At 47.7% G+C, this 24,681-nt stretch overlaps 1 protein-coding gene across 2 annotated transcripts; it reads left to right on the top strand.

Moving 5' to 3' along the window:
- Nucleotides 1-1,037: 1,037 nt before the first annotated feature.
- Nucleotides 1,038-24,003, top strand: MKRN2 (makorin ring finger protein 2). Of its 2 annotated transcripts, XM_031470935.2 has the most exons (8): nt 1,038-1,141; nt 13,143-13,271; nt 14,198-14,379; nt 15,512-15,816; nt 16,659-16,873; nt 18,367-18,477; nt 23,443-23,587; nt 23,689-24,003. In XM_031470935.2, exons 1-8 carry the CDS (start codon nt 1,116-1,118, stop codon nt 23,824-23,826), a joined length of 1,251 nt encoding a protein of 416 aa, XP_031326795.1. In that variant the 5' UTR covers nt 1,038-1,115; the 3' UTR covers nt 23,827-24,003. The 2 variants fall into 2 exon arrangements, with proteins under 2 accessions (XP_031326795.1, XP_031326796.1); XM_031470936.2 differs by lacking the exons at nt 23,443-23,587; nt 23,689-24,003 and adding an exon at nt 21,648-22,306.
- Nucleotides 24,004-24,681: the final 678 nt, after the last annotated feature.

Below are 24,681 nucleotides of genomic sequence, written 5' to 3'. Positions count from 1 at the left end.
CCCTCTCCAGCACTTATCGTTTGTGGACTTTTTAATGATGGCCATTCTGACTGGTGTGAGGTGATACCTCATTATAGTTTTGACTTGTATATTTCTCTAATAATTAGCGCTATTGAGCCCTTCTGGGGTGTTAAGCTATTTTGATCTTGGGTGGTGGTTTTATGAGCGTATATATTCAGAGAGACTCCGAGGCATATGTGTATTTGTGCACTTCACTATAGTTTATGTCTGTTTTTTACAATTTAAAAAAATGTTTAAAAAAGCAATGGAAAATCATTGAAAGGGTTGAAGGAGGTGAATGACATGATCCGACTTATGTATTAAAAATAGGTTTTGTGTGACCAGGGTAGAACAGGGCGGGAGCAGAAGCCGGAAGACCAGTTAAGGGGCCACTTCGTGGCTCAGGCAAGGAGTGACGGTTGCATAGACAGGAACCATGACGGTGGAGACGAAGAGAGGTGTGTAAGCAGGGTCTGCAGGATACAGAGAACTAGAGCAAAGTGTCACGAATAATCTTGGGTTTTCACCACAGGAAAGGGAAGATAACCGAGGACTGCCAGGAGAGAAAATGAGGTCTAAAACTTGGGGTGGGAGTACAGATTTTGAAAAAGAGCACTGGGAGAGGCCAAGGCAGTCCTGTAGGAGGCGAGGTCTGGCGGGAACAACGGAGGCAGGGTCTGAGAAAAGGCCCTCGGGCGTGCAAACGTGGGCGGGGAGGAGAGGCGGGAGCTTGGCCTCGGAGGGGTGAGGATTCTAGGGACGCCGGAAGTCGCTAAGGAATGCAGTCGGAGATGGGAGCAGACCCGTAGGACTAACAGTTGGCTCCTGGGATGGAAGCGGCAGGACTAGGGCGCCACTCCAGGCCCCGCCCAGGGGGCTTGGAAACGCGGGACCAGGAGTGCGGAGGTTGAGGGTCCTCCCGCCCTCACCCCCGGGGCGGAACTAATTGTGACGGCGGCGAGGTTTCCCGCCGGCGCTACAAAGGCGCCGCACCTGCGTGGCGGCTTGCGCCGGCGTGACGCGGCTGCGCGGAGTGGGCGGGGCCTAGGCTGAGGCGGCGGCGGCGGCGAAAGTGAGAGGCGGCGGCGCGACGACGGCGCTCCAACCCGACCGCCATGAGCACCAAGCAGGTCACTTGCAGGTCAGTGTGCGGCGGCGCGGGGGTCCTAGGGCGCCTGGCCACTTCGGGCCCCTCCGCGGGTGCGCCCCGTTACCGCGCCAGGGACACGGAGGTTGGAGCGTGTTCGTGGAAAGTGGCTCAGCGGGTCGGGGTCCGGCTTCTTCAGGCGGAGCCGGCGCTGCGTGGCCGAGGCCGGCGCGGGGGGCTGTGCTGCGCATTTGAAGAGTGGCGTCTGTGGCTGGAAGGAGGGATGTGCCGGCGGGGGCCGTGCAGGGTTCTGGGCCCGGGCGGGGCGGCGGGGCGGGGGCCCTGGGACTTAGGGTTTAGCAGGGAAAGGTGACTTGGGTTGGGTAAAGGGGCACCAAGAGGTAGTATATAAATGGAGCTACCACGCAAGAGTGATAACAAAGAGGCGGGGTCCCCAAAGCGGCCTTCTTTTCCTGAGAGTTTGGAGAACTCCGATGCAGCCTAAACTTGCAGTTAGTCAGCAAGTAAGACTGGTGTGGAAAATACTAACGGCAGGTCGCATTTACTGGAAGTTTGTTCATTGTTCGGCTTATTTCCAAGTCCTTTATATGCGTTGTCACTAGCCTTCACGGTAACACTCCCAGGCAGACATTCCTGTTTTATGGTGCAGGAAACTCAGACGGAATGAGGTTAAGTGATACTCTCATCTTTCTAAGAGACCTATTTCCGAGGAGAAATACAATAATGGTTGGGTGGTTGTAGAAAATTCAAAACCGGGTGGTTATACTGCTCCTGTGAAATAGAAATAGCTTGGTTGTGTATTCTCATTCCTTGGTAGCGTGTGGCCTGACAATTTTGGGATCCTAGGCTTATTGAACTTGTAAAAAGTACAATTTTTATTTTAATAATTGGTTTCAGTTAAATCTGTGCGGGACTCATTGGTTAGGGGGAGAAAAAGCCCACAGTAGTATGATTTGATTATGTAATGAACAGTTTAAGTATTATCTCTGTTGTTACTTCTCATTAGTATGAATAATTGAGAAAGGACTATGTATAAAGTTCCCTGTTAGTAATCGTCTGTGTTAACTGTTAAACTAGTTTATCTAAGGCCCAGGTGGTTTATATTAAGCAGTTAGCAGAAATTTGCACTTAGTGTCTGTATAAAAGAGTTTGTTTACTAGGGTATTTGTACTAGAAGGTCTTTTGTGAAGACCCTGTGTGTGTTTATTTTTATTTGCATGAAGGTCCTCCTGTTGGAGCAATATTCTTAGTCATTGTGGACTGTATAGCACATTCTGGCTGCTGCTTCTAAGATGTGTCCCCAGAACAGTGCACATTTATATAATGCTTTGTAATTGAATCTAAACTCTGTGTGGTATCTAATTTTTCAGATAAGGAAATCTTATGCTCAGACTTGAAACTTGCCTGTAAGTCATACCTAAGTGCAGGAACAAAAACTTAAATCAGGATCATCTTGATTTTTTTCCTTCTATGCTGGGAGGTGGCCTGACCTGAAAGCTTTAATTCTGTGTTTCTCATACAGCGGTGTCCTGCAGGAACGGAGCTGGTGCACAGTAACTAGAGTGGGTTGGAATGATGAGAGGGGTTTGGTTCTGTTTGAGTATTAACTGATGTTCTTCGGGGAGCTTACAGTGTGCTGGGTGCTCTTTGAGGTTCTTCACATGCCGTGTGTCGGGTAATCCAGCAGCATGCACCCTTCCACAGATCTTGAAACTAGGCCTCAGCATTGAAGTGCCTTGCCCAAGGTTATTCAGCATCCAGGTTGACAGAGGTGTGGCATCTGAGTTTGTGCTCTTGGAGACTGTATGGCCCCAAGTTTGGGAAATGCTAAATTAAAGCTTCTTTACTACAGGAGTTTTCAAAGCTTTTAATATGCTCATATGAAAGAAAAACTCGTCCAAAAACATATAGAAAGCAAAAGAGGTTACTTGCAAAGAGATGTCAGGGAGTTGGGCCTCACAAGGAAAACGAGAAAACAGAACACATGTTTAAGTGAAAAAAATCCACTGTTCTTACCAAGAGAACTAAGTTTACATGAGTGTGCTCGTGATGGAAAAGCTTTCCTCACTTAATTATCTTATTCACTGGAGTCTTATCCCTAGACGTTGGTAGCTTACAGGAAATGTTCAAGGTGTGATTTATTTGGAGCACCAGACCTGAACAGGGTGGTCGGCTATTTTTGGTTTATGTCAAGGTACAAACTTTTTTGGTTTGTTTTCCTGACTGTGGTATGTGATATATGTGCTTATTCTGAATAGCCACAGGACAGTGTTAGTCTAATACGAGTTATTTCTCTCAAAGAGATAGATGTGAAATGCTAGGATTTTCAGAGTTAATGACTGAGACATTTCCATATGTTTATTTCCTGGAATGCAAGAATGGCTGCTCCCCTGATTCCTTGATATGCCACTCTATCCAGAATCTCAGTCTGGGGTTCATTTTTTTGCTGATTCTTTTTCCAGATCATCTCCCTGTGTCTCCCATATCTGTTTTCAGAGCCCTGGTGCAAGCCTTTATTATAGCTTGGTAACCAGTTTCTTTGTCCTCCTCATGTGATAGAGGTCCCTTTGTTGTATAATCTCTAGTAGAAGACCCAGAATTGCTGAGAGCCAGGCCTAGGGCTTTGATTTATTGAAAATCACAAAATACAGGGGCTCTTGTGGCCAGTGAGGAGTAGGAAGAGCTTGAGCAGTTCTGGATTCTGATTGTGGTATCACCTGTGCCACAGTCTCCTTATCTGTAAAGTGGGGATGGTAATGCCTAACCAGCAGGGTTGGTTAAGAGGTTAGATAATAACAAACCATCCTAAGAGCATTCATGATCTATTAAGCTAAGCATTAGCATGCAGTCTCAGTGAAACCTCACAGAAGTGTACCACAGCAGTCCATGTGAAGTACACTTGTAATCCTCTTACAGATGGGGAAACAGGCTTGAGATTTAAATAACTTGCTCGCAGTCACATAGGACCCTGTCTGACTTCAGTCTTCCTTTAACCCCTGCACTGTAGTTTATTTCCTCCCCACCGCCGATCAGTTATTTCAAGCCTACCACCGTGCCTGGCGTTAGCTGCATTTCCCCTTGATGGGTCTGTTGTCACAAGCAGTACAGTCAAAATTTAAGTCTGTGAAACTATGTGGGAAAATGTGAAGTAGGGTGACACTGAGAACACAAATTACCTGCACACTTGGAAATGATTTGCAGAAGTGTTTTGCTAGAGGCAGGCACCATTGAAAGACCTGCAAGAAACCAGATTGAATCTGTTGGACTCGGCCCTCAGCCACAGCTAGAGCTGCTGGACGTTCAGTGGCTGGTAGTGAACCTGATATCCTTTGCAGCATGCAAGAGCCACACCATACTTGGAGGTCACCCAGGATAACAGACCCCCTTGGAGTGTCCCCCAGAAAGAGTCTCCCTACTCTGAGTCTCCAGCTATGCACCTCCCCTCTCATACTACCAACACCCCACACCTCTCCACAGTTCACGTCTCAGTCCTCACTCTAGGAGGGCATGAGGGATGGTTTGGCCATCAGGAAGGCCGAACATTTGGATTTTGATTATAAGGTGTAATATGGAAGAGCCCTGGGTTAAGCTTAGTATAACACAGCTGGTGGAGAATCGCTGTAAGCTGACAGCAGAGATGCCCCAGAGGACAGCAGAGTGCGCCCAGGGTAGTTTTATGTTTGTCTCGGGGGAGTGGAAATGGTGACATACGCTACAGAAATAGGACTGGGCTTGCTTCACTTCTTATATAACACTTGTTTCACACTTGCCTTTCCTGAAGGCAGTGATGGTGGTCTAGGAGTTATTTTTGAACCTGTTTAAATTTTAGCTCAGTCACTTACAGAAGGGAAATGGGTTGCATGAAGCCACCAGCTTATAAGTGACAAAACTAGATGATTTGGGGTGGTGGTTAAGTATTTTGGTTTTTTGATGGGAAAGCTAATAAGTGAGTGCAGTTTGGAAGGCAGATTTTCTGAATAGGACTTATGGGAGTTGTTGGTAGAATTATAAAAGGCATCGTGCAGGGCCAGTGCTGAACATCTTTGCTCTGTGTGCCCGGTACAGGGCATCTGGTAGGCTCCTCCCCTGGTTCTTTCAGAAAATCTTGCCTAGTCTCTCCAGAAGAACTGTTAATGAGGTGTTTGTTAGAGCTCACTTTTGTGAACTGTTTATATGGCCAGTTTGAACCTGTTCTCTTCCACTCTATGGGTTTGCTAATCCTGATAATCGGACTTGGCTCTTGGCACTGAATTTTTTTTATTTCTGTACCTTCAGACTGGAAATTACCATTTTTGAGGACATTTGGAATAATGTCCCAGTCTTGAGTATCGTTTTTCAAGAAGAATTATCAGACTGTATAGAAGTGTGATATACTTTTGTGTCTGGGATCCCAAGACCACCGCTGCCACCAGTGATTGGCTAGAGGGACCCACGGGACTCAGCATATCGTGGTTCTCAAGGCTAGTAAGATCGATCACAGTGATGTAGTGAGGAGTCGCAGCTGGATCGTAAGGGGAAAGGCTCAAGCGGCATCTGAGGAACCCAGGTGCAGGCTTCCTATCTTCATTCCCTCCCATAAAGGGTCACAGCACACTCTTCCTCCAGCAGCAGACATGCAGCAACGTGTGCCCAGGAAGCCCATTAGAGATTCAGTTCCCAGGCTGGTCACCCTCTGCCCAGGAGGAGAGCAGATGTTCAGTGTAAACCATGTTGTTTGTACAGACAGTGTAGGCAGGGTGAGCCACTCTCGTCACTTAGGGACATTTTACATCAGTGTAGGGGACTGTTTACCAGCCAAGTCCCAGGTACCATAGGCAGGGGCCTGCCTTGTAAGCAGATGTTTCTAAGGAGAGCAGGCTCAGACCTGCTCTGTTTACTCTTTTGCACACTTTTAAAGTCAGTATTGTGAATAACGAGATCCCTTTCATAGAGGCCCCCCTTTTTTTTTTTAAGTTCCTTTCAAGTTTCTAACAAGAATACCCTTAGTTTGTTAGGCTCTGAGTCTTTTTTTTTTTTTTTTTTTTTTTTAAGTAAACCTACAGCAGCCTTACAGCAAGTTACTGTACAGTCTCTGATCTAGTGAAGGCCCTCTGGGGGTGTTGCCTGGGAAGAGCCTAGCTGACCATCAGGAAGGACCCAATAGGATGGCACCTCAGTATAGTCCCTTATGTCACAGGGTCCAGTCATCTTTGCAGGCTCAGAAATTTGATTCTTTTGGTACGCTTAGAGGTGACTCATGCTAGCCAAACTTAATAGACACTGACATATAAACTAGAATACCCTCTGGTCATTTTCCTGGGAGAAAAGAAACTGTCGGGTGGGCTGGTCAGCACTTCTGCTTTTGGGGAGACGGACAAGTGGAGACAGAAGTAAGCTTGGGGAGCAAGGGGTGGGGGAGGTCTTCAGATCTTGTGGCCTCCAGCTGAGGCAGCCTCCCAGGCCCCTTGTGGGAGCCAGGTGCAGCGTGGATGGGCACCACTGTTCTCTGGTACCCTTGCTCTGTCTGGGGAGACCTTCCTTAGAGACTGCCCCCTTCCCCCTGTTGTCAGCCTTTGTCCAGTTCCGGGCTGAACCACATACTTGCTTAGGTTTCAGCTTTCTGTGTTCGGTCGCAGCTTGTATCTTCCTGGAGTCCCCAGGCGTTTTTATTTTTTAGTGAAGTATAGTTGAGGTACAATATTATATTAGTTACAGATACACAATACAGTGATTCACAGTTGTAAAGGTGTATACTCCATTTATAAAATACTAGCTATATGCCCCGTGTTTTACAGTAGTGTGTCCTTGCAGCTTAGTTCACACATAATAGTTTGTATGTCTTAATCTCCTACCCCTACATTGCCCTTCCCCCCTACTGGTAACCACTGTTTTGTTCTCTATATGTGCTTTTTTGTTATATTCACTAGTTTGTTGTATTTTTTAGATTCTGCATATAAGTGATAACATACAACATTTGTCTTTCACTGACTTATTTCACTTAGCATAATATTCTCCAAGTCATCCATGTTGCTGCAAATGGCAATGTTTCATTCTTTTTTGTGGCTGAATAGTATTCCATTATGTGTATATATATCACGTTTTCTTTATTTATTCATCCATCAATGGACGCTTAAGATTGTTTCTGTATCTTAGCAATTATAAATAATGCTTCTATGAACATACTAAGGTGCATGTATCTTTTCAAATTAATGTTCTTAGGGATTTTTTGGTAGATACCCAGGGGTGGGATTGCTGGATCATATGGCAGTTCTGTTTTTAGTTTTTTGAGAAACCTCCATGCTGTTTTCCACAGTGGCTGCACCAACTTAAACTCCTACCAACAGTGTACAAGGGTCCCCTTTTTTCCACATCCTCACCAACATTTGTTATTTGTGTTCTTTTTGATGGTAGCTGTTCTGACTGATGTGAGCTGGTCTCTCATTGTGGTTTTGATTTGCATTTCCTTGATGATTAGTGATGTTGAGCATCTTTTCATGTGCCTTTGGCCATCTGCATGTCCTCTTTGAAAAAATGTGTCTTCAGGTCTTCTGCCTTTTTTTTTAAGCAGGTTGTTTTTTGATGTTGAGTTGTATGAGCTGTTTACGTATTTTAGATATTAACCCCTTATTGGTCATACCATTTGCATTTTTTTTTCACATTCAGCAGGTTGTCTTTTCAATTTTTTTGATGGTTTCCTTTACTGTGCAAAAGTTTTTAAGTTTAATTAGGTCCTATTTGTTTATTTTTGCTTAAATTTCCTTTGCTTTAGGAGACAGAGCCAAAAAAATATATTGCTTTAACTTACATCAAAGAGTGTTCTGCCTATGGTTTCCTCTATGAGTATCATGGTTTCCAGTCTTAATTTAGGTGTTCAATCCATTTTGAGTTTGTTTTTATAAATGGTGTTAACCAGGTGTTCCCCAACTGTTCAAGAGCAACAGCTCCCTTGGGTCGGGGCCCCAGATTAGGAAGCACTGTGCTGTGTAACTGCCACCGGTGAGTCTGCAGGGCTGGAGGAAAGAAAGCACACTGGGCTGGAGGGGCAAGAAGGTTCTTGGTCCAGCCAGGACTCATGCTGGTCCAGGAAGGAAGGTGGGTTATCACAGTTTAGTGCAGTGAAAGATGGGTACAGCTTTTAGACGGGGGCCATGGTGTGGACGAAGGCAGAGTGACAGGAAGTCAGTTTTGGTGGGAGAAGATCAGGTCTCTCTGGGAAGGGCCAGACTTGGGGTCTCCTGCCCAGCAGTTAGATCTCCAAGTCATCGCCCCTCTCTGAGCCTCAGCTTTCCTGTCTGCATCATGAGTGTTGGGCTGGCCCTCCTCAGAGCAGGGCCAGGGGTCAGTGAGGCAAGAAGTGAACGTGCTGGACAGTCGGGAGTGCTGCTCAGCGGAGCTTTTGTGCTTTCTCTCATTTCATATATTTCTCATAATGTACTTGTTCAGAGGGAGCGAGGGCCCTCCTTGCCCAGAAGTCTTCATTCAAGAGGTATGTGTTATCCCTCTTTAAAAAAGATAAACTGTCAAAACCTTGTAGGAGAGGGGAGAAATGGTACAACCAGACTGCTCGGGAGCTGATGGGGTGAAGGTTGGTGCTGGGGCCTCTTGGGAGTTCGTCCTCCTGTCTACTTGTGTATGTGCTTGAGAGTTGCCAGAGCGTGATTTTTAAGTAAGTTAGAACAGGAGTTCACTGATAAAGCCGCTTTACTCAGCAGCCTCCTGGCGGGCTCCTCTCCCCCACTTCCAGCCTCTCTAGCCTGTCTCCGCTCTGCAGCCCCAGTGGCCTTTCCTCTGCCGCCGTCTGCTGTGAGACTGAGGGAGCGGACTTGCCCTTGGGCCCCTCGTCCCTTGTTGGGAAGTTGGGGTCGTGATCCTCCCATCTGTCTGTCTCTCGGCAGGCCTGCCTCACCCTCTGGGGCCTCCCTTCCTGCCTTTCTGCCTCTTTCTGGCACATACTTCCCCCGCCTACTGGCACCTGTCCACTCTGCAGTCTCTTGGCCTGGCATTCTCTTGACACCGCCCCGGTCCCCCTCCCTCAGTCCTCAGCACAGAACTGTGCAGACGTTGTCATGGGCACACATCGCTCTTGTAACTGTCAGCATAATTGTCAGTGTTTTCCACTAGACTCTCGTAAGAGCTGAACTTAGACAGGCACTGTACTGAGCATTTTATGTTTTTTTTTTAACCATACCTTCGCCAGTATTCAATAGTTTTTATAATTTTTTAAAACTAAAACAAGCATTCGCTATTACAAGAGCAGTTATGTTCATGGTAGAAATGTTAGAAAGTACAGATTGGCAAAAATAAGAAAATAAAAATATCATATGCCTTACCTTCAAGGACTGCCACTCTTAACACATTATCGTATGTCTTCCTAGATTTTTTAAATGTAGGGATGTTTTTGTATGTATGTTTGTGTGTATACATATATATATATATAAAATCTACCAAAATAAGAGCATACTGTATGTGCTGTTTCAAAATTTTTTAATGTGGCAAAATAGAAATTTACCATCTTAACCATTTTTTTAATGGAGGTGCTGGGGATTGAACCCAGGACCTCACGCCAAGCATGTGCTCTACCACTGAGCTCTACCCCCAACCCCGATCTTAACCCTTGTGAAGTGTACAGGTCATTAGTATCAAGTACATTCACATTTATGTGGGGCCGTCACCACCACCGTCTCCAGAACTGTTTTCATCTTCCCAGACTGAATCTCTGTCCCCTTTAAACACTAACTCCTCATTCTGCCTCCCCCAGCCCCTGGCAACAACCACGCTGCATCCTCGCTCCGTGAACTTGACTCTTCTAAGTACCCGTGTGAGTGGAGTCATACAGTGCTTGTCTTTGTGTCTGGCTTATTTCTCTTGGCACAGTTCCCTCGAGGTTCATCAATGTAGCATGGGTCCGCGCTTCCTTCCTTTTTAAGGCTGAGCAATATGCCATTGTGTGTATAGACCACATTTTGTTTACGCACCATCCACTGATGGACAGTTGGATGGTTTCCACCTTTTGGCTACTGTGAATAATGCTGCTGTGAACAGGGGTGTGCAGATGCTGGAATTCTTGCTTTCGGGTCTTTTGTCTGTGTACCCAGCAGTGGAACTGCTGAGTCGTGGTATTCTGTTTTTACTGTTTTGAGGCTCCACTGTACTATTTTACATAGCGCCTACACCATTTTACTGTATATTCTGTTTTATAACCTGCTTTTTTTCAGTTAATCTTCAACTTGCCATGTCAGTAAGTGATCTGTTATGTAGTCTGTACTCAGATTTCCCCATTTGTCCCAGAAATGTTTTTTATAACTGGTTTATCCAAACTGAATACAGTCCAGGACTAAATACTGTATCTGGTTATTGTGTACCTTGTATTTTGCCTACTAACCTGGTGCAGTTCCCTCCTTTTTAAATTTTCTTTTTTAAAAGCTTTATTGAAATGGAACTTATATACCGTGTGTAGGGCCCATTCTAGATGTGGACTGTCGGGCCGTACAGTGGTCTGTGCGGGGACTGCTCTGTCCCCCGGGTGAATGGACTCCCGCAGCATGCGGTCTGTTGAGCCCACACGTAATGTGTCTGCAGTTCACCCCTGTTGTGGTGTGTGTCATTATTCATTGCCAAATAATAGCCCACTGCATGGATGTGTTATATTTTGTTTATCCATTCACTTGTTAGTGGGATTGTAAAAGTTTCCACTTTCTGACTGTAATGAATACTGCTGCTGTGAACATTCGTGTCCAAGTACTTGTGTGAACACGTGTGTTCGTTTCTCTTGGGTAAACACCTAGGAGTGGAATTGTTGAGTCATGTAAGTTTATGATTAAGGTTTTAAGAAACCACTAAACTGTTTTCCAAACCCAGCCCCTCCTCTTTTTCCCATGGCCCCTCTTTGGAGAGAGCTGGCCCACACACCGCCTCTCTTCTCTGTTTAATTGGCTGCTTCCTCATGGGGCCTTTTAGCTTGTCCCAGTCCCCTGTGTCTCCTGTAAACTAGGGGTTAGAGCTGCAGTTTTGCTGGACTCACATTAAACTTTTTGGCTGGGATGCATCGCAGGGTGTGCTGTGTACATCACTCCTATCAGGTAGCAGCAATAGACACGTGATGTTTGAGTCCTGGTTTTTCCATGCAGGTACTGGGTCCAGCGTCATTTGCTGAATTTCCTTGACACCTTTATCAGAAGTCAGTTGATTGTGCATGTGTGAGTCTATTTATAGGCTTTGTAAAGAGCCTCCTTGAACTCCAGTCTCTGTCTCTTCAGCTCAGCACGACAGCAGTGCTCTGCTTGGGGTTCCCCTCCCTGCACCAAGGTCCAAGATACGCCTCCAGCCAGAAATGCGTGCGCTGGGCCCTTGTTTCCCTTCTCTCTGGGGCCAGTCTTGTGTCACCTCTTGTCCCAGTCTGAAAGCAGTCGTCTCATATATTTTGTTCTGCTTTCTAGTTTCACAGTGGGAGGGCAAGTTCCATACTCCTTCGTAGCTAGAAGCCAAAATCTGTCCTTTCTCTTTCTTCCTCTCTGTGCTTCAGTTTGGATAGTTTCTGTTGCTGTGTCTTCAAGTGTTCTGAGATTTTCTTCTCTAGTGTGCTTACCGTTACAGTGTAATTTTCATTTCATATATTGTAGTTCTAATTTCCAGAAGTTCATTCGGTTCTTTTTTATATCTTCCATTTCTCCCTGTATTATTTTTAGGTTTTCCTTTAAATTATTAAGTATTTTGAACATATTGAGAAAATAGCTGTTTTTAAAGTCCTTGTCTGCTGAGTCCATCATCTGTCATTCCTGTTTTTGACCAAGTTTTCTCCTGGCTGTGGGCCACTTTTCCCTGCTTTTTGGTGTACCTGGGAATTTTTGATTGGATGCCAAACATTGTGACTAATTTTGAGTATTTGGATTTGTCTTCCTTCAAAGAGTATTCAAGTTTGTTTCAGCTGACAGTAAATTATTTGCTATCAGCTACATCCTTTTGAAGCTTGTTCTGTTTTGTGTTCTAAACTATTAGAGCAGGTCTGAAATCTCTTTCCTGTAGGGCTTGTTTACCCTTAATGCCAAGGCATGTTCCTCTGGGGTGTCTCTGAGCTCTCCTCTGAGGATTCAGGCGGATCTGTCTGTGCTGGCTGGACAGAACCAGAATGGCTCCCAGTTACTCCTTCAGGGCCACAGTTGGACGTCTCAGTGCCACATCCCTGTGGAGAAATCTTTTGGTGCTACACTATCTTAACTTGATCCTCACAGCTCAGTAAAGTAGGAAGTGTAATTTTCATTTTATAGGTAAAGGTAGCAAAGCCCAGGGAAGTTAGTTTTGTGACCTGCTTATAGGTGGCAAGACTGGACCTTGAGCCCTGGTCTTTAACTCCATTGCAGCCATGAGAGCAGAGCAGTTTTGCAGTGTATGTTCTCAACTACAAGGCTCACATTTTACATATGTGACATATCTCAAGAGGATATATCTTTTTTTGGTATATATATATTTTTTATTGAAGTCATATGGTACCTTTCTTTTTCTGGTTTATTTCACTTAGAATGACGATCTCTAGGTCCATCCATGTTGCTGCAAATGGCATTATTTTATTATTTTTTACGGCTGAGTAGTATTCTATTGTATAAATATACTACAACCTCTTTGTCCAGTGTCAGCGGACATTCAGGCTGTTTCCACGTCTTGGCTGTTGTAAATAGCGCTGCTGTGAGCACTGGGCTGCAGGTGTCTTTTTGAATTAAGGTTCCCTCTGGATATATGCCCAGGAGTGGGATTGCTGCTGGATCATGTGTTAAGTCTATTTTTAACCTTTTGAGGAATCTCCATACTGTTTTAAGAGGATATATCTTAAGACGAAAATTTGGAGGATCGTTTTTCTTCCAGAAGAGCTGTCATTGAAGTAGTTATGGTGCATGTGAAATCACTCTGTCTTGGAGTCAAGGACACACGTGTATCTCCAGTGCCCAGCAGGGTCTTGAGACATAATATACACACGATGTACGTTTGGTGCAAGCTAGAATGTGGTGATGCTATAAAGCAAAGTGTGTCTATAAAAGTTTTATGCCTCTGCTTGTCCCTTCAGGTATTTTATGCACGGTGTGTGTCGGGAAGGAAACCAGTGCCTGTTCTCGCATGACTTGGCCAACAGCAAGCCATCCACCATCTGCAAATACTACCAGAAGGGCTGCTGCGCCTACGGAACTCGCTGCAGGCAAGAGCCCCGCTGCATCCGCGGCGTCACGCTGAGTGACTGTCGGGGATTTAAATCCGTCATTTGGAGCATGGGTTTTGATGAGGGGAGAACTTTAATTTAAAAGTAATGTGACATTACAGAAATAGTTTGCAACCTCAATTTCAGTACCCTAAAAATAATTTTATTTTTTTCAGTCACTTCTCAGGCCTGTTGTTAATGAATCTGCAGTTTAAAATTGCACTCACAGCATGCGTAAGAGTTTATGTCTTGCTTTCCCCATTTAACATGTCATAAGCTCCTTCCAGTGCTGCTCCTTTATCTCCTACCTGTAATCTTATAGTATTTCATGATGTTAACATGCCATCATTTTATTAACTATTCCTGTATTAGATGCTTGAGTGGCTTCCAGTTTTTTGCTGTGAGTACCCCTGCAGGGAACACATATGTGCGTATAGAATCTTCTTTTTTTTCCCCTGACATCTGTAGGCAAGTTTTATAACTTCTAGACGGGAAAACATTCAAAACCTCCTGTGCTTTTGTAGAGAAAAGCTGATCTGCTTTCCTGGGATGCTGGAAGTTGGCCCACTCTGCCCCCACCTGCTCCGCCCGTGGGGGCCCCAGAGACACAGTCCAGGGGAGGCCGCTCAGTCAACATCCCGGGAGCTGCCAGGCGCTCTTTGTGTGGTCTGGGGCAATAGGTCTGTCCCACTCCAGTCCCACAAGGACACTTAAGTGTAGGAGATAGACAGCAATGTGCCACTCACTCTGAATTGCCAGGCAGTTCTTACTAATTGGTAAGCCTTTTATCCATTAAAACATGGGAAAAGATCGTCTAATTCTCCACATCTACCAGTGGAGCAGGAGGAGGGACGTTCCAGGTCTGGGGAGCACGGGACACGTGTGTATGGTGTGTCCATAACACATCTGCTGTGTGTCCTGTTTAGATACGATCACACGAGGCCCTCTGCTGCAGCTGGTGGTGCTGTGGGCACCATGCCCCATGGTGTGCCCTCCCCGGGGTTCCACAGTTCTCACCCTCCCTCCGACATCACTGCATCAATCGTGAAAACTAACTTACACGAGCCTGGGAAACGTGAAAAGCGAACATTGGTGCTTAGAGACCGAAGTGAGTGGGCAGAGTCCTTCTGTTGCCTTTTTGGAGAGCAGTTCTCGCTTTTCCTGATGCTCCTGTGTGGACTCTCTTGTCAAGAGGGCTCCTCCCCTCCTCCCCAGGCCTGTCCTTGCTGCGGAGCATTCAGATGATGCATTGACCTTGTGCCCACAGTGGGGGCAGAGCCCCAAGCTGGCCTGGGAAAACAGAAATGTGACCTTTTTGTCACTGTGGAACAGCCATCTGCATGGGGTGGTTGCCCATTTCCAGGAAGTACCACACTGTTCGTTTCAAAGCTCCGTATTTTAATAAAGGGCATGTTTCCCTGTTTGACCTTTTGGTCAGTTCATAGTCTTAGTCATAGTTCTTGTGCTGACCAGTTGTACCTTTGGAAATAGAATAGCATGTCGGGGTCTGGGGAGTGGTCTGTGTCCGGAGCTGGGTTTGCGTGGGTAGAAGGCTGCACATTGTAGCAGCCGTTTTCATTGACTCGTCCTCACTAGGGAAAGGGGTTTCTAGTTCTGGGAATTGTGCAGTGTAAGATAGGCAGCTTCTGTCCTAAGCAAACAAGTAACCCACCCTGTCACCATGTCCCTCTAAAGGTGAGCGGTGTGTGGTGGGAAGGCAGGGGCTTCTGCTGTGAGAGGCACGTGCCTGAAGGGCAGTTCGACACTGGCCTCAGGCCCCAGGACTTGCTCCAGATTTTCATTCTCGTTATCTTTCAAATGGTCAGTAGCTTCACCGGTAGAAAGGAAACCAAAAGGCTGTGTTCTTTTGACCTCATTCTACATTCCCTTTGACTTATATTTTGTTTTCTTTCTAATTTTTTTATTAAATATAGCTGATCCATGTATTGACACTTACGTACTTGCCACTTTTATACAAAAGAACACTGAAGTTGCTTTTTAAATTATTTACCACGGCCACTTTGGCTTTCCCTGTGTTGCCAGTTATGGGTGTTTTTATTACGATTTTAAGTAGTGTGACTGTGAACACTTTTTCACTTTTTCCTCTTGGCCTGTTTTTCTGTACATTCCCAAGAGTAAAGTTCCCAATGTCAGAGTACTTTGTCAGCTTTTGACTGATTGCTTACCAGAAAGTTTGGGCCAGTTTTCACCTGTGTGTGTGCCGTGTGCTTTGTCCTAAGATCTCTCCGGCCTGGCTGAAGAAAAGACTTGCCCAAGTGCGGTGAGCAGTCCAGGGGGCTGCAGTGACCCGCACAGCAGCCTGGAGATGAAGCCGCATTCCTACCTGGATGCCATCAGGAGCGGTCTGGACGACCTGGAAGCCAGCAGCTCCTATGGCAGCGAGCAGCAGCTGTGCCCCTACGCGGCGGCGGGGGAGTGCCGATTCGGGGACACTTGCGTCTACCTGCACGGGGAAGTGTGTGAGATCTGCAGGTTACGAGTCCTACACCCCTTTGACCCAGAGCAAAGGAAAGCTCATGAGAAGGTACTGCACAAGCCTTCACGTGAACTCGTTTTAAGAAATAAGAGGTTCACCAAGGGGCAGAGTCGTTGGTATTTGTGTTAGCACCTTTCCGCTGATAATGCCTACATCCTGGACCCGGCCAGCCAGGCCGAGTTCGGAGGAGCTGGAGGAGCCTGGTGTCAGAAGGGACCTTTCAGGTCATTAAGCTGCAGTGTGGGGGAGGCTGTGCAGACGGGTGGGAGGCAGGGAGGAGTGCGGCATGTGGAGGTTTTCTTCACCCTCCGCTGTCTCCCAGGGCGTGTTGGGGTGAGCAGAGATTGGAGCTCCCCTCCTCCCCGGGTGTGATGTTGTCCTGGTGCCATGCGTGCGGGCTTGGCTCGCGTCTGTCCCCTGTGCCTCAGCCTGCGTATCCTTTGTGCTGACTCTGGCACCTGATACTCAGTGCTGCACTTGGGAGGCGTTCACTACCTGCTTCCGGAATGAGGGGACTTACTAAATAACTTGTTCTCCTGGGAAGGAGTGATGCTGCTCACCTCTGACTGGACCGCCAGCCTGCTGTTTCAGATTGTGGGTTACTGAGCAGTTCTGATGTGGTGGGGGAAGGCGGGGCCCAGGAGACCAGGGTCCCAGTCTTTGTGACCTCCACGACCCCACCGTAGTCCTCTAACCTCTGTGGGCCTCTGGTCTTGGCTTTAAATTGGAGGTGACTCTATCAGTGCTGGAAAGCTTGGGGCTGAGCCGGTGATGGCCCAAGGGCGCTTTGTGTCCCAAGGGCAGGGCCCGTGGGGCTGCCTGACCTGGTTGTGCTCTGGCAGCTCCCAGCCCAGAACCTGAGGTTTCCCTCCTCCCTCTCTGTGCTTCAGCTCTGCATGGCGACATTCGAACACGAGATGGAGAAGGCCTTTGCCTTCCAGGCCAGTCAGGACAAAGTGTGCAGCATCTGCATGGAGGTGATCCTGGAGAAGGCGTCGGCCTCCGAGCGCAGGTTCGGGATCCTCTCCAACTGCAACCACACGTACTGCCTGCCCTGCATCCGGCAGTGGAGGTGTGCCAAGCAGTTTGAGAACCCCATCATCAAGTAAGTGTGGCAGGGCGCAGCTGGGGAACCAGGGGGAGAGTTCGATTTGCGCTCCCGCCACCGGCTGCAGGGAGTTGAGCAAGTCACAGCCCCTCCCTGAGCCCAAGCACCTTCTCCTTTAGAATGTGGGTGACGGTGCCTGCCAGGCCTTTAGGGTCTTGGGGACACGGGGCAGGGAGCCTCTGTGTGAGGTGGCCCCCTTGGCTCTGGTGCTTAGTGACTGGTGGTCTGCCCTGAGGCCGATTGGCTGTTGACCTTTTTAATAACTTCATTTCTTTCTTCCATCTATTAAAAAAGGGTTGAGGATTAAATGGAATAGTGCATGTAACACATTTCACAGAATGTCTGATACTGGGATGTGCTCAGTGAGCTGACACAGGGTTCTTTTTTCCCTAGCTTTACCGAGATACAATTGACACAGAACAACACAGGATTCTTAGGTCTGCAGGGGGGTAGGAGAGGAGCCACCTCACTGGGGAAGCTGGCACATCAGCGTGCCTTCGGGAAGTGTGCTTACACATTCAGCCCTTGTTCTCTCGGAGACCCTGTGCTCACCATCCTCACGTTACAGATCAGGCCTAGCGAGGTCAAGTAACTTGCCTGGAGACCCACATTTGTGTGGTAAAATCATAGCTTTATTGAGATAAAAATGTACAATTTAATATTTTTTAATATATTCATAGGGTTGTGCAACCGTTACCACAATCTAACTTTAGAATGTTTTCAACATCTTAAAAAGAAATCTCTACTTGCAGTCCCTGCCTGTTCATCCCTCCTTCCAGCCCCTGGCCACCACTGCTCTCTCTCTGTGGATCTGCCTGTTCTGGACATTTCCTATCAGTGGAGCCATACAAGGTGTCGGGCTTCTTTCACGGAGCATCGTGTGTTCAGAGCTCCCTTGGTTCCGCCTTACGACTAAATGATAATCCCTTGTGTGGCTAGACCACATTCTGTTTATAGACTCATCAGTTGATGGACATTTGGGTTGTCTCTGTCTTTTGGCTCTTGTGGCTAGCTCCTGGACACATCTGTGTGTTTGTTTGAATACCTTCTTCAGTACTTTCGAGGGTACGCCCAGGAGTGGAGTTGCCAGGCAAATGGAAACTCTGTAATACTTTCCATTTTCCATTCCCCTCAGCAACGCGAGGGTTCCAGTTCCTCCCTATCCTCGCCAATACTTTCATTTCTGATGTTAGCCGTCCTAGTCGGTGCGCAGTGGTACCTTACTGTGGTTTTGATTTGCGTTTCCCTGATAACTAATGGAACTGAACATCTTTTTCCGTTTTGAAGAAATGCCTACTCATATCCTTTCCCCATTTTAAAATTGGGTTGTCTTTTGTTGAGAAGAACATATTTTAGTGGTAAATTAGGTTCAGAGGATCGTGATTGTCACTTTTTGTAGTTTGGGGGTAGGAAACCTCTGAAGTGGTCGTGCGTTTGAGCAAGGGACTTGCAACTGAATCTCTCCCTTACTAACCCAATTCTCATTTCAGGTCTTGTCCAGAATGCCGTGTGATATCAGAGTTCGTAATTCCAAGTGTGTATTGGGTAGAAGATCAGAATAAAAAGAACGAGTTGATTGAAGCTTTCAAACAGGGAATGGGGTAAGTGCTCTGCACTCAGGTGTGATCCCGGTGCCAGCCTGGCTCGGTCCAGCCTCTGCGTCGTGCAGGGCCTCCCTGGGGGGGCCTAAGGCCCTTGGCGTCTTCTTTTTCTTGGCATCAAGTGGGGGTCGGGACGCAGAGGTGAGCAAGGCCGTGGTGAAGTGCACTTGCTTACTGGTTCCTCAGCTAAGCAGTGTCCCCCAGAAGTCCTGCCCCTAGTTCTGAGGCTCTTGTCATCTCTGATCAGTCAACAGATAGTGGTGAAAGATCTAGATGACTCAGGCCTTTTCCTGTTGCTGGGAACACAGCAGTAACAGTCAGTCAAATCCCAGCTGCCACACAGTAGACATTCTACTGAAGGAAAATGAAGAATAAACAAAATAAATAGGAAAATACATGTTAGATGGAGCTAAAAGTGCAAAATAATCCTGAGAGTGGGGAGAGGAAGCGAGGGGGTGCAGTGTCAGTGCGGGGACTGGAGATGCCTCAGTGAGGTGAGCACGAGGAGGTGAGGCAGCAAGCCCTGTCTGCGTGGTTGGTAAGAACACTCAAGGTGGAGGGAGTGGCCACTGCAGAATTCAGGCTGGAGGGTGTCTGCCTTGGTGAGGGAGGAGTGGGGTTGGAGGGGGGACTGCTGGAGACAAGGGCAGGGGAGCAGGGTGACTTGCGTAGGGCTCTGTAGGCCATCCGACAAACTGGGCTTTTATTCTGGATGAGAGGGATAGCCGTCGTAGGATTTTGACCTGCAGAGTGACGTGATCTGATGGATATTTTGGAAGGATCACTGGCTGAACTATGGAGAATATATAGAAAGAGGAGGCAAAAGTGGAAACGGGGAGGCCACTTCGGGTGTTAAACAGCCCAGGCGAGAGGTGGTAGTGGCTTGGACCAGGGTAGGAGGCAGAGGTGGTGGGAAGTGGTCAGATTCTGGATCTGTTCAGAGCAGGGATGGACTTGCTGATGCGGTGACTTGGTGGAAGGGTTGAGGATTCAGCCTTCTAGTGACTCCACTTTTCATTTCACTTCTTTTTTTTCTGGCCAGTTTCCTCTTTCAGTGATCAATTTTATAAAGTGCCATTTAGGTTTCTCACTGGGGAGCAGGGAGGCGGCACAGCACACAGAGCAGCAGGCGCGCCAGGACTAGTCACTGCCAGGCCTCAGAAGACAGTGGGACACGATGGGCCGCCCACTGTGGCACACACGTCACTCGTGCAGGGTTGGGACTGAAGCGCTGACAGTGGCTGCTTCACTCATAGCCGAGTGTGGTGGTGATGGGAACCTCGTTGCCTTTGATTCCTTCCCTCAGTGTCTTACATAATTTTAAGTGTGCAGATCTTTCACCTCCTTGGTATTTCTAGGTATTTTATTCTTTTTGATGCAATTGTAAATGGGACTGTTCTCTTAATTTCTGTTTCTGACAATAGCTCATTGTCAGTATATGGAAAACAATGGATTTTTGTGTATTGACTTTGTATCCTGCAACTTTAACCTATGGATGTAATGTTTACCTTCATTAGAACCCCACAAGATAATGTAATTTTTGCCTTAAAAAAGTTGTATAGTTTTAAGAGGAAGAAATACTTACTTAGATACTTAATATTTCCACTGCTGTTTCATTTGATGTATAATTCCTTCCAATTGATACAATTTCCTTTCGGCGTCAAGAACTGCCTTTCACATTTTGTTGATCTGTTGATGAGTTCTTAGTTTTCTTTTTATTAGAAATAACTTTTTCCCCTTCATACTTGAAGGATTTTTCATTGACTATATTGGTCTGCTTGATCTTATTTCCATTTTTGCCTCCTCTTTCAATGACTAGAATTCTGAGATAACAGTTTGGGGTCACCCCTGTTTTCTTTCAGCACTTTGCAGATGTTGTTCCTCTGTAACCTGGCCTCTGCAGTGTCTAAGAAGTCACTGATCATTCAGACTGTGGTGTCACTCCTCTGGGCCTCTGCTCTGCGTGGTTTTCAGCAGTTCGGTATTTTGCCCAGGAGGGTCTTGCTTCATATTTTACTGCTTGGTTCTCTCTGAATTTGTAAGTTTACATTGGTCACCAGATCTAGGGCAGTTCTGGCCCTTGTTTCATCACATATTTTTTCTACCTTTTCTCTTCTGGGACTTGAATTTACAGGTGATAGACTTTTGTATGCTGTCCCACGGGTTTCTGGCTCTGGTGGTCTGGTTTTGTTTCCCCCTCTATCTTCTGGAACACGTTCATAGTGGCTGCTCTGGCATCCTTGTCATCTTGAAGCTGGTCTCTGTTGATTGTCTTTTCTCTTACAAGTGGGCCACATTTTGCTGATTCTTCATCATGTTGAGTATTCTGGATTGTAGCCTGGACAGTCAGTGTTACCCTGTGGGGACCTTGGATTCTGTTAGGTTCATCTGTAAGGTGTTGACGGTTTTGTTTGAACTCAGACCCTGGGCAGCAGTTGAGATCTCTGTTCAGGTGTCATCCTTAGCTAAGGCACGTGGAGCCTGCTGCGCGGGGGTGTGGGTCGGAGGCTGGTCCAGGATCTGGGCGGAGTTAGTAACAGTGTTTGGATGGGTCCCTCTCGGGCCCTTTTCACTGTAGGGCTGCTCCCTCACTTCTCAGTGGCTCATTTCTTCCAACTCTTTTTGTTCTTCAGGCTGGATTTTCCACTGGAGTTTTAGCTGCCCTGCATGGATACTTGACTTGGGCCTGCTCTAAGCTAAAAACTTGTTTTTTCTGGAAAAGGTACTTCTTGCCATTCCATCCTTCCAGGGTGTCTAATCGCTTGAGGAATCCTGTTTTTGTTCATCCTCCAGTGCCTTTAGGTTTTTAAATAATATCTGTGTTTCCAGTTAATCTGCAGGAAGGGTGCTAAAATCAGAACTCTGTTACCTTTTTAAATGTTTCCTATAAGTTGCATATTGATTACTAAAGGCTTGATATTTTCTTCTTTTTTTTTTTTTTTTTTTTACCATTTTTCTCTCATGTGGTGCTACTGTGTGTCCACCAGAGGGCAGGAGTGGCAAGGCAGAGGGGTCCAGCCTGTAGAAAGATGCGCTGTTGGAGTTGTCCAGAAAGTCTCATGTTGTTGTTACTCGGGTCTTCTTGGCCTTGGTTTCTGTTTTGGGTTGGCTTTTGTTTGTTTTCTGTTGATGAGGGTGTTTTTTTCTTTTTTTTTTTTTGCATTCCACAGACATTTACTGAGCTACAGGCCAGACTCCTTCAAGCTAAGCACTAGTAAGAGAATATAAAGTAAACTAGTAAGAAATTTCATGGGAAATTGCAAAAGGGCAATTATGACCCAGGTTTTCTGGTGACAAATTCATCATGAGAGGCCTGAGCCAGATGTCACAACAGAGAAAGCCCTGGGACCCACCTGGGAGTGTCAGGGAAGCAGGACGAGACCTCGAGCCTTGAAGCACCAGTAGCTTATCTGGGGGGCTGGGGGACGGGTGGAATGACACGGGTGCAGAATGGTTGTTTTTGGGGGGCAGTGGGAGGGGGCCCTGGGTTGAAAGAGGTGTGCAGAAGGCTGTGGGGGGTCCTGCAGGGACCCAGACCAGAGTCAAGTCTGAAGGGGCTTCGAGTCTCAGCCTGACTGTGTCTTTAAGAACAGGATGACAAGGACAGGCCGTTTGGGGACACTCCTCTGTGATGATGTGAAGAGGGTCCAGCCCAGTGCGAGGGAGGTGGGAGGGAGGCAGGAACGGAGAAAGGTGCCCCAGGGCTTCAGCCAGGTAGGAACTGAAAGGACAGGGGAGGTGCTCTGTAAGCAGAAGTCACCACCGGACGTGAGAGCTGAGAGCAAAGAGGGAGTCGGAGTGAACGGAGGCTTTTGTCCTTTGTGACCAGGTAAGGCTGAGAGGAGAATTACTTGGGGAGTGGGCACTAGAGAATAATTTTTGAACCAGATGAGTTCTCGGTGTCTCGCAGACTCTGGTGAGAACTCCCCGCTTGAGCGGTCAGTGAAGCTCTGCCCGAACCTCGTGGGCAGCGGCCATGGCAGGTGTCGGGTCCTCAGACCTCCCAGCCGAGCTGGGAGAGCAGACCCCCCGCCCAGCGGGGCGGCTCCTTCCCACCACCGACAGCTGTTAGGGAGCCCTCGGTGCTGCCCCGAGGCCTGTCTCACACTTCCACCCCCGTCTTTGCCGTTCCCTTGTCTGGGAAAAAAAACGTCAAGGAGGCTGCTTCCTTGTCTGCCGCCATCAGGACCCCAGCAGCTCCGGCCGCAGCCGCCCTTTCTGCCCCTTCCCGCCTCAGACAGAGAGGAAGGGCTGCTGCTTGGGCATCTCCCCGTCTTCGGCTTGGGACCCTTTTTAACTGCGTCGGCCAGGTTTCCTTCCGGCAAGAAGGAAGGGGAGGTCTCTGGCTCCGAGTTTCCTCAGGGGCAGGGGTTCTTAGCACAGGGCTCTGGAGCTGGAATTTCAAGGTAAGAGGGAAGTTTTTTGTTTTTTTTTTTTTTAACTTCTTAGTAACTGTTTTGTAGACCTGTGTGTCTTATTTTATGCATTTAAAAACACTATTCAGACAGAGGATCTGTAGCACAGAGTTAGGAAGCCCTGCTTTGGAGGGTGGGGACCAAGGAAAATTGGACTGAGACCTGTAATTTTAGGCAGCTGCTAAGATGCGCACCTTTCCCTGTGACTCCCTGTCAGGGCTTCCTGTGGTCACCTTGACATCACTGCTGGCCAGGAGGCAGGGAAAACTTTCCTGGGTGGAGCTCCTTTATGGACTGAGCTGAAGCAAGTAGCCCAGCTTCAGAACCTTGGAGCCCAGACAGCTGGCCCAGAGGGTTGGTCAGACCTACCTTCCCCTGAAGGCCTTTGGAGAGCACACAGGCTCCGACACAGTGGGGTCCCCATGCACGTGAAAGTCGTGTGGTTTTTATCCAGCCTGGAAATCAGCACCCCGACCTCTCAGCTCGTTTCCCCACCTGTAACGTGAGGCTGATTTTTCCGCCATCCTCTTTTTTTCTTTCTGCTTTTCAGAAAAAAAGCTTGTAAATACTTTGAGCAAGGCAAAGGGACCTGCCCGTTTGGAAGCAAATGCCTTTACCGCCACGCGTATCCTGATGGGCGGCTAGCAGAGCCGGAGAAACCTCGGAAACAGCTCAGCTCTGAAGGCACCGTGAGGGTGAGGGCTCTGCCGTGTCTGGTCGGGAACAGCTCCGCGTGGGGCCGCTCTGGGCCCCTCCCGCAGCGGTAACCAGATGTGTCTGCTGGCTCTTCTTGCAGTTCTTCAACTCAGTGCGACTCTGGGACTTCATCGAGAGCCGAGAGAGCCGGCACGCCCCCAGCACTGAAGACGTCGACGTGACGGAGCTGGGGGACCTCTTCATGCACCTGTCCGGGGTGGAGTCGTCAGAATCCTGAAGACCGGACAGTCGCCTTGCATCTTGGCTCTGCCGGCTGAGCCTTCTCCGGGCCAGGGTGTGCAGCACCTCCTCCGTGGCAGCCCAAGGTGTGTGTCACTTGGATTTGAGTGAGGTTGTACTTAACCCTGGTCTCATCCACGGGAAGAGTGAAGGATATAAAGTAACCTAACAAGTATGTGGAATCGCTACTTTCATAGTTGCTGTCTTAGTTGCACCGCAAGCTCCTCAGGGGCCCCGCTAACCGGCCAGAGTTGATTGCTTCAAACTAACTGGGCTTCTGCCCTCCGTGAGCTCTCGCTCCTAAAACAGTCAGCGTGCAGCTGGCCCTACAGCAGCAGGCTCATTTTTCTTACCAAAGGATTCTTCAGCCCTTGAAAGGATTCCATATGGTGTAAGGATTCCCTAGTGTACTGATAGTGTGGCCAAAAAACGTGACTTGTGCATTGCTTTTCAAAAAACAAAGTGGGCGCTGCACACCTTAGCACCAAACTTTATTTAGGGCACTTGTTGCCTTCAGTGTCCCCAGTCAGAGCAGCAGTCATGTTGCTGGATACCAGTAAACAAGCTGAAGCATAGACCCCCTTCCTTGTAAGGGGGCCAGGGCAGAGGTCCAGTCCCTTGTCTGTGGTTGGTGTTGGGGTCGTGACCGGAGGAACCTTGCACATGTGCCTTCAGGGAAATGTGTCCCTGGCCCTCACCTGCTGGCTTGTGCCCAGGGGTCATCATATTGAGGGCTCACTGCACACAAGTGACACGTGTTCTCCTCCGTAAAACCAGGCTTTGATTTGGAATTTTATAAAAAATTTAACAGCACCCAAGAAAAGTTTCTGATTCTGCCCCAACGATGGTCCTG

Source organism: Camelus dromedarius, chromosome 17, assembly GCF_036321535.1.
Source record: "Camelus dromedarius isolate mCamDro1 chromosome 17, mCamDro1.pat, whole genome shotgun sequence".
Lineage (NCBI taxonomy): Eukaryota > Metazoa > Chordata > Mammalia > Artiodactyla > Camelidae > Camelus > Camelus dromedarius.
Note: the sequence above shows the minus strand (reverse complement) of the source record. Positions and strands in the feature narration are given on the sequence as shown.

Bases quoted from the DNA above. Each gene is read 5' to 3' on its own strand.
- MKRN2 (XM_031470935.2), top strand. From the start codon at position 1,116: ATGAGCACCAAGCAGGTCACTTGCAG. The intron at 15,817-16,658 runs GTACTGCACAAG...TCTGTGCTTCAG, and splicing joins AAAGGAAAGCTCATGAGAAG to CTCTGCATGGCGACATTCGA. The intron at 23,588-23,688 runs GTGAGGGCTCTG...CTCTTCTTGCAG, and splicing joins GCTCTGAAGGCACCGTGAGG to TTCTTCAACTCAGTGCGACT.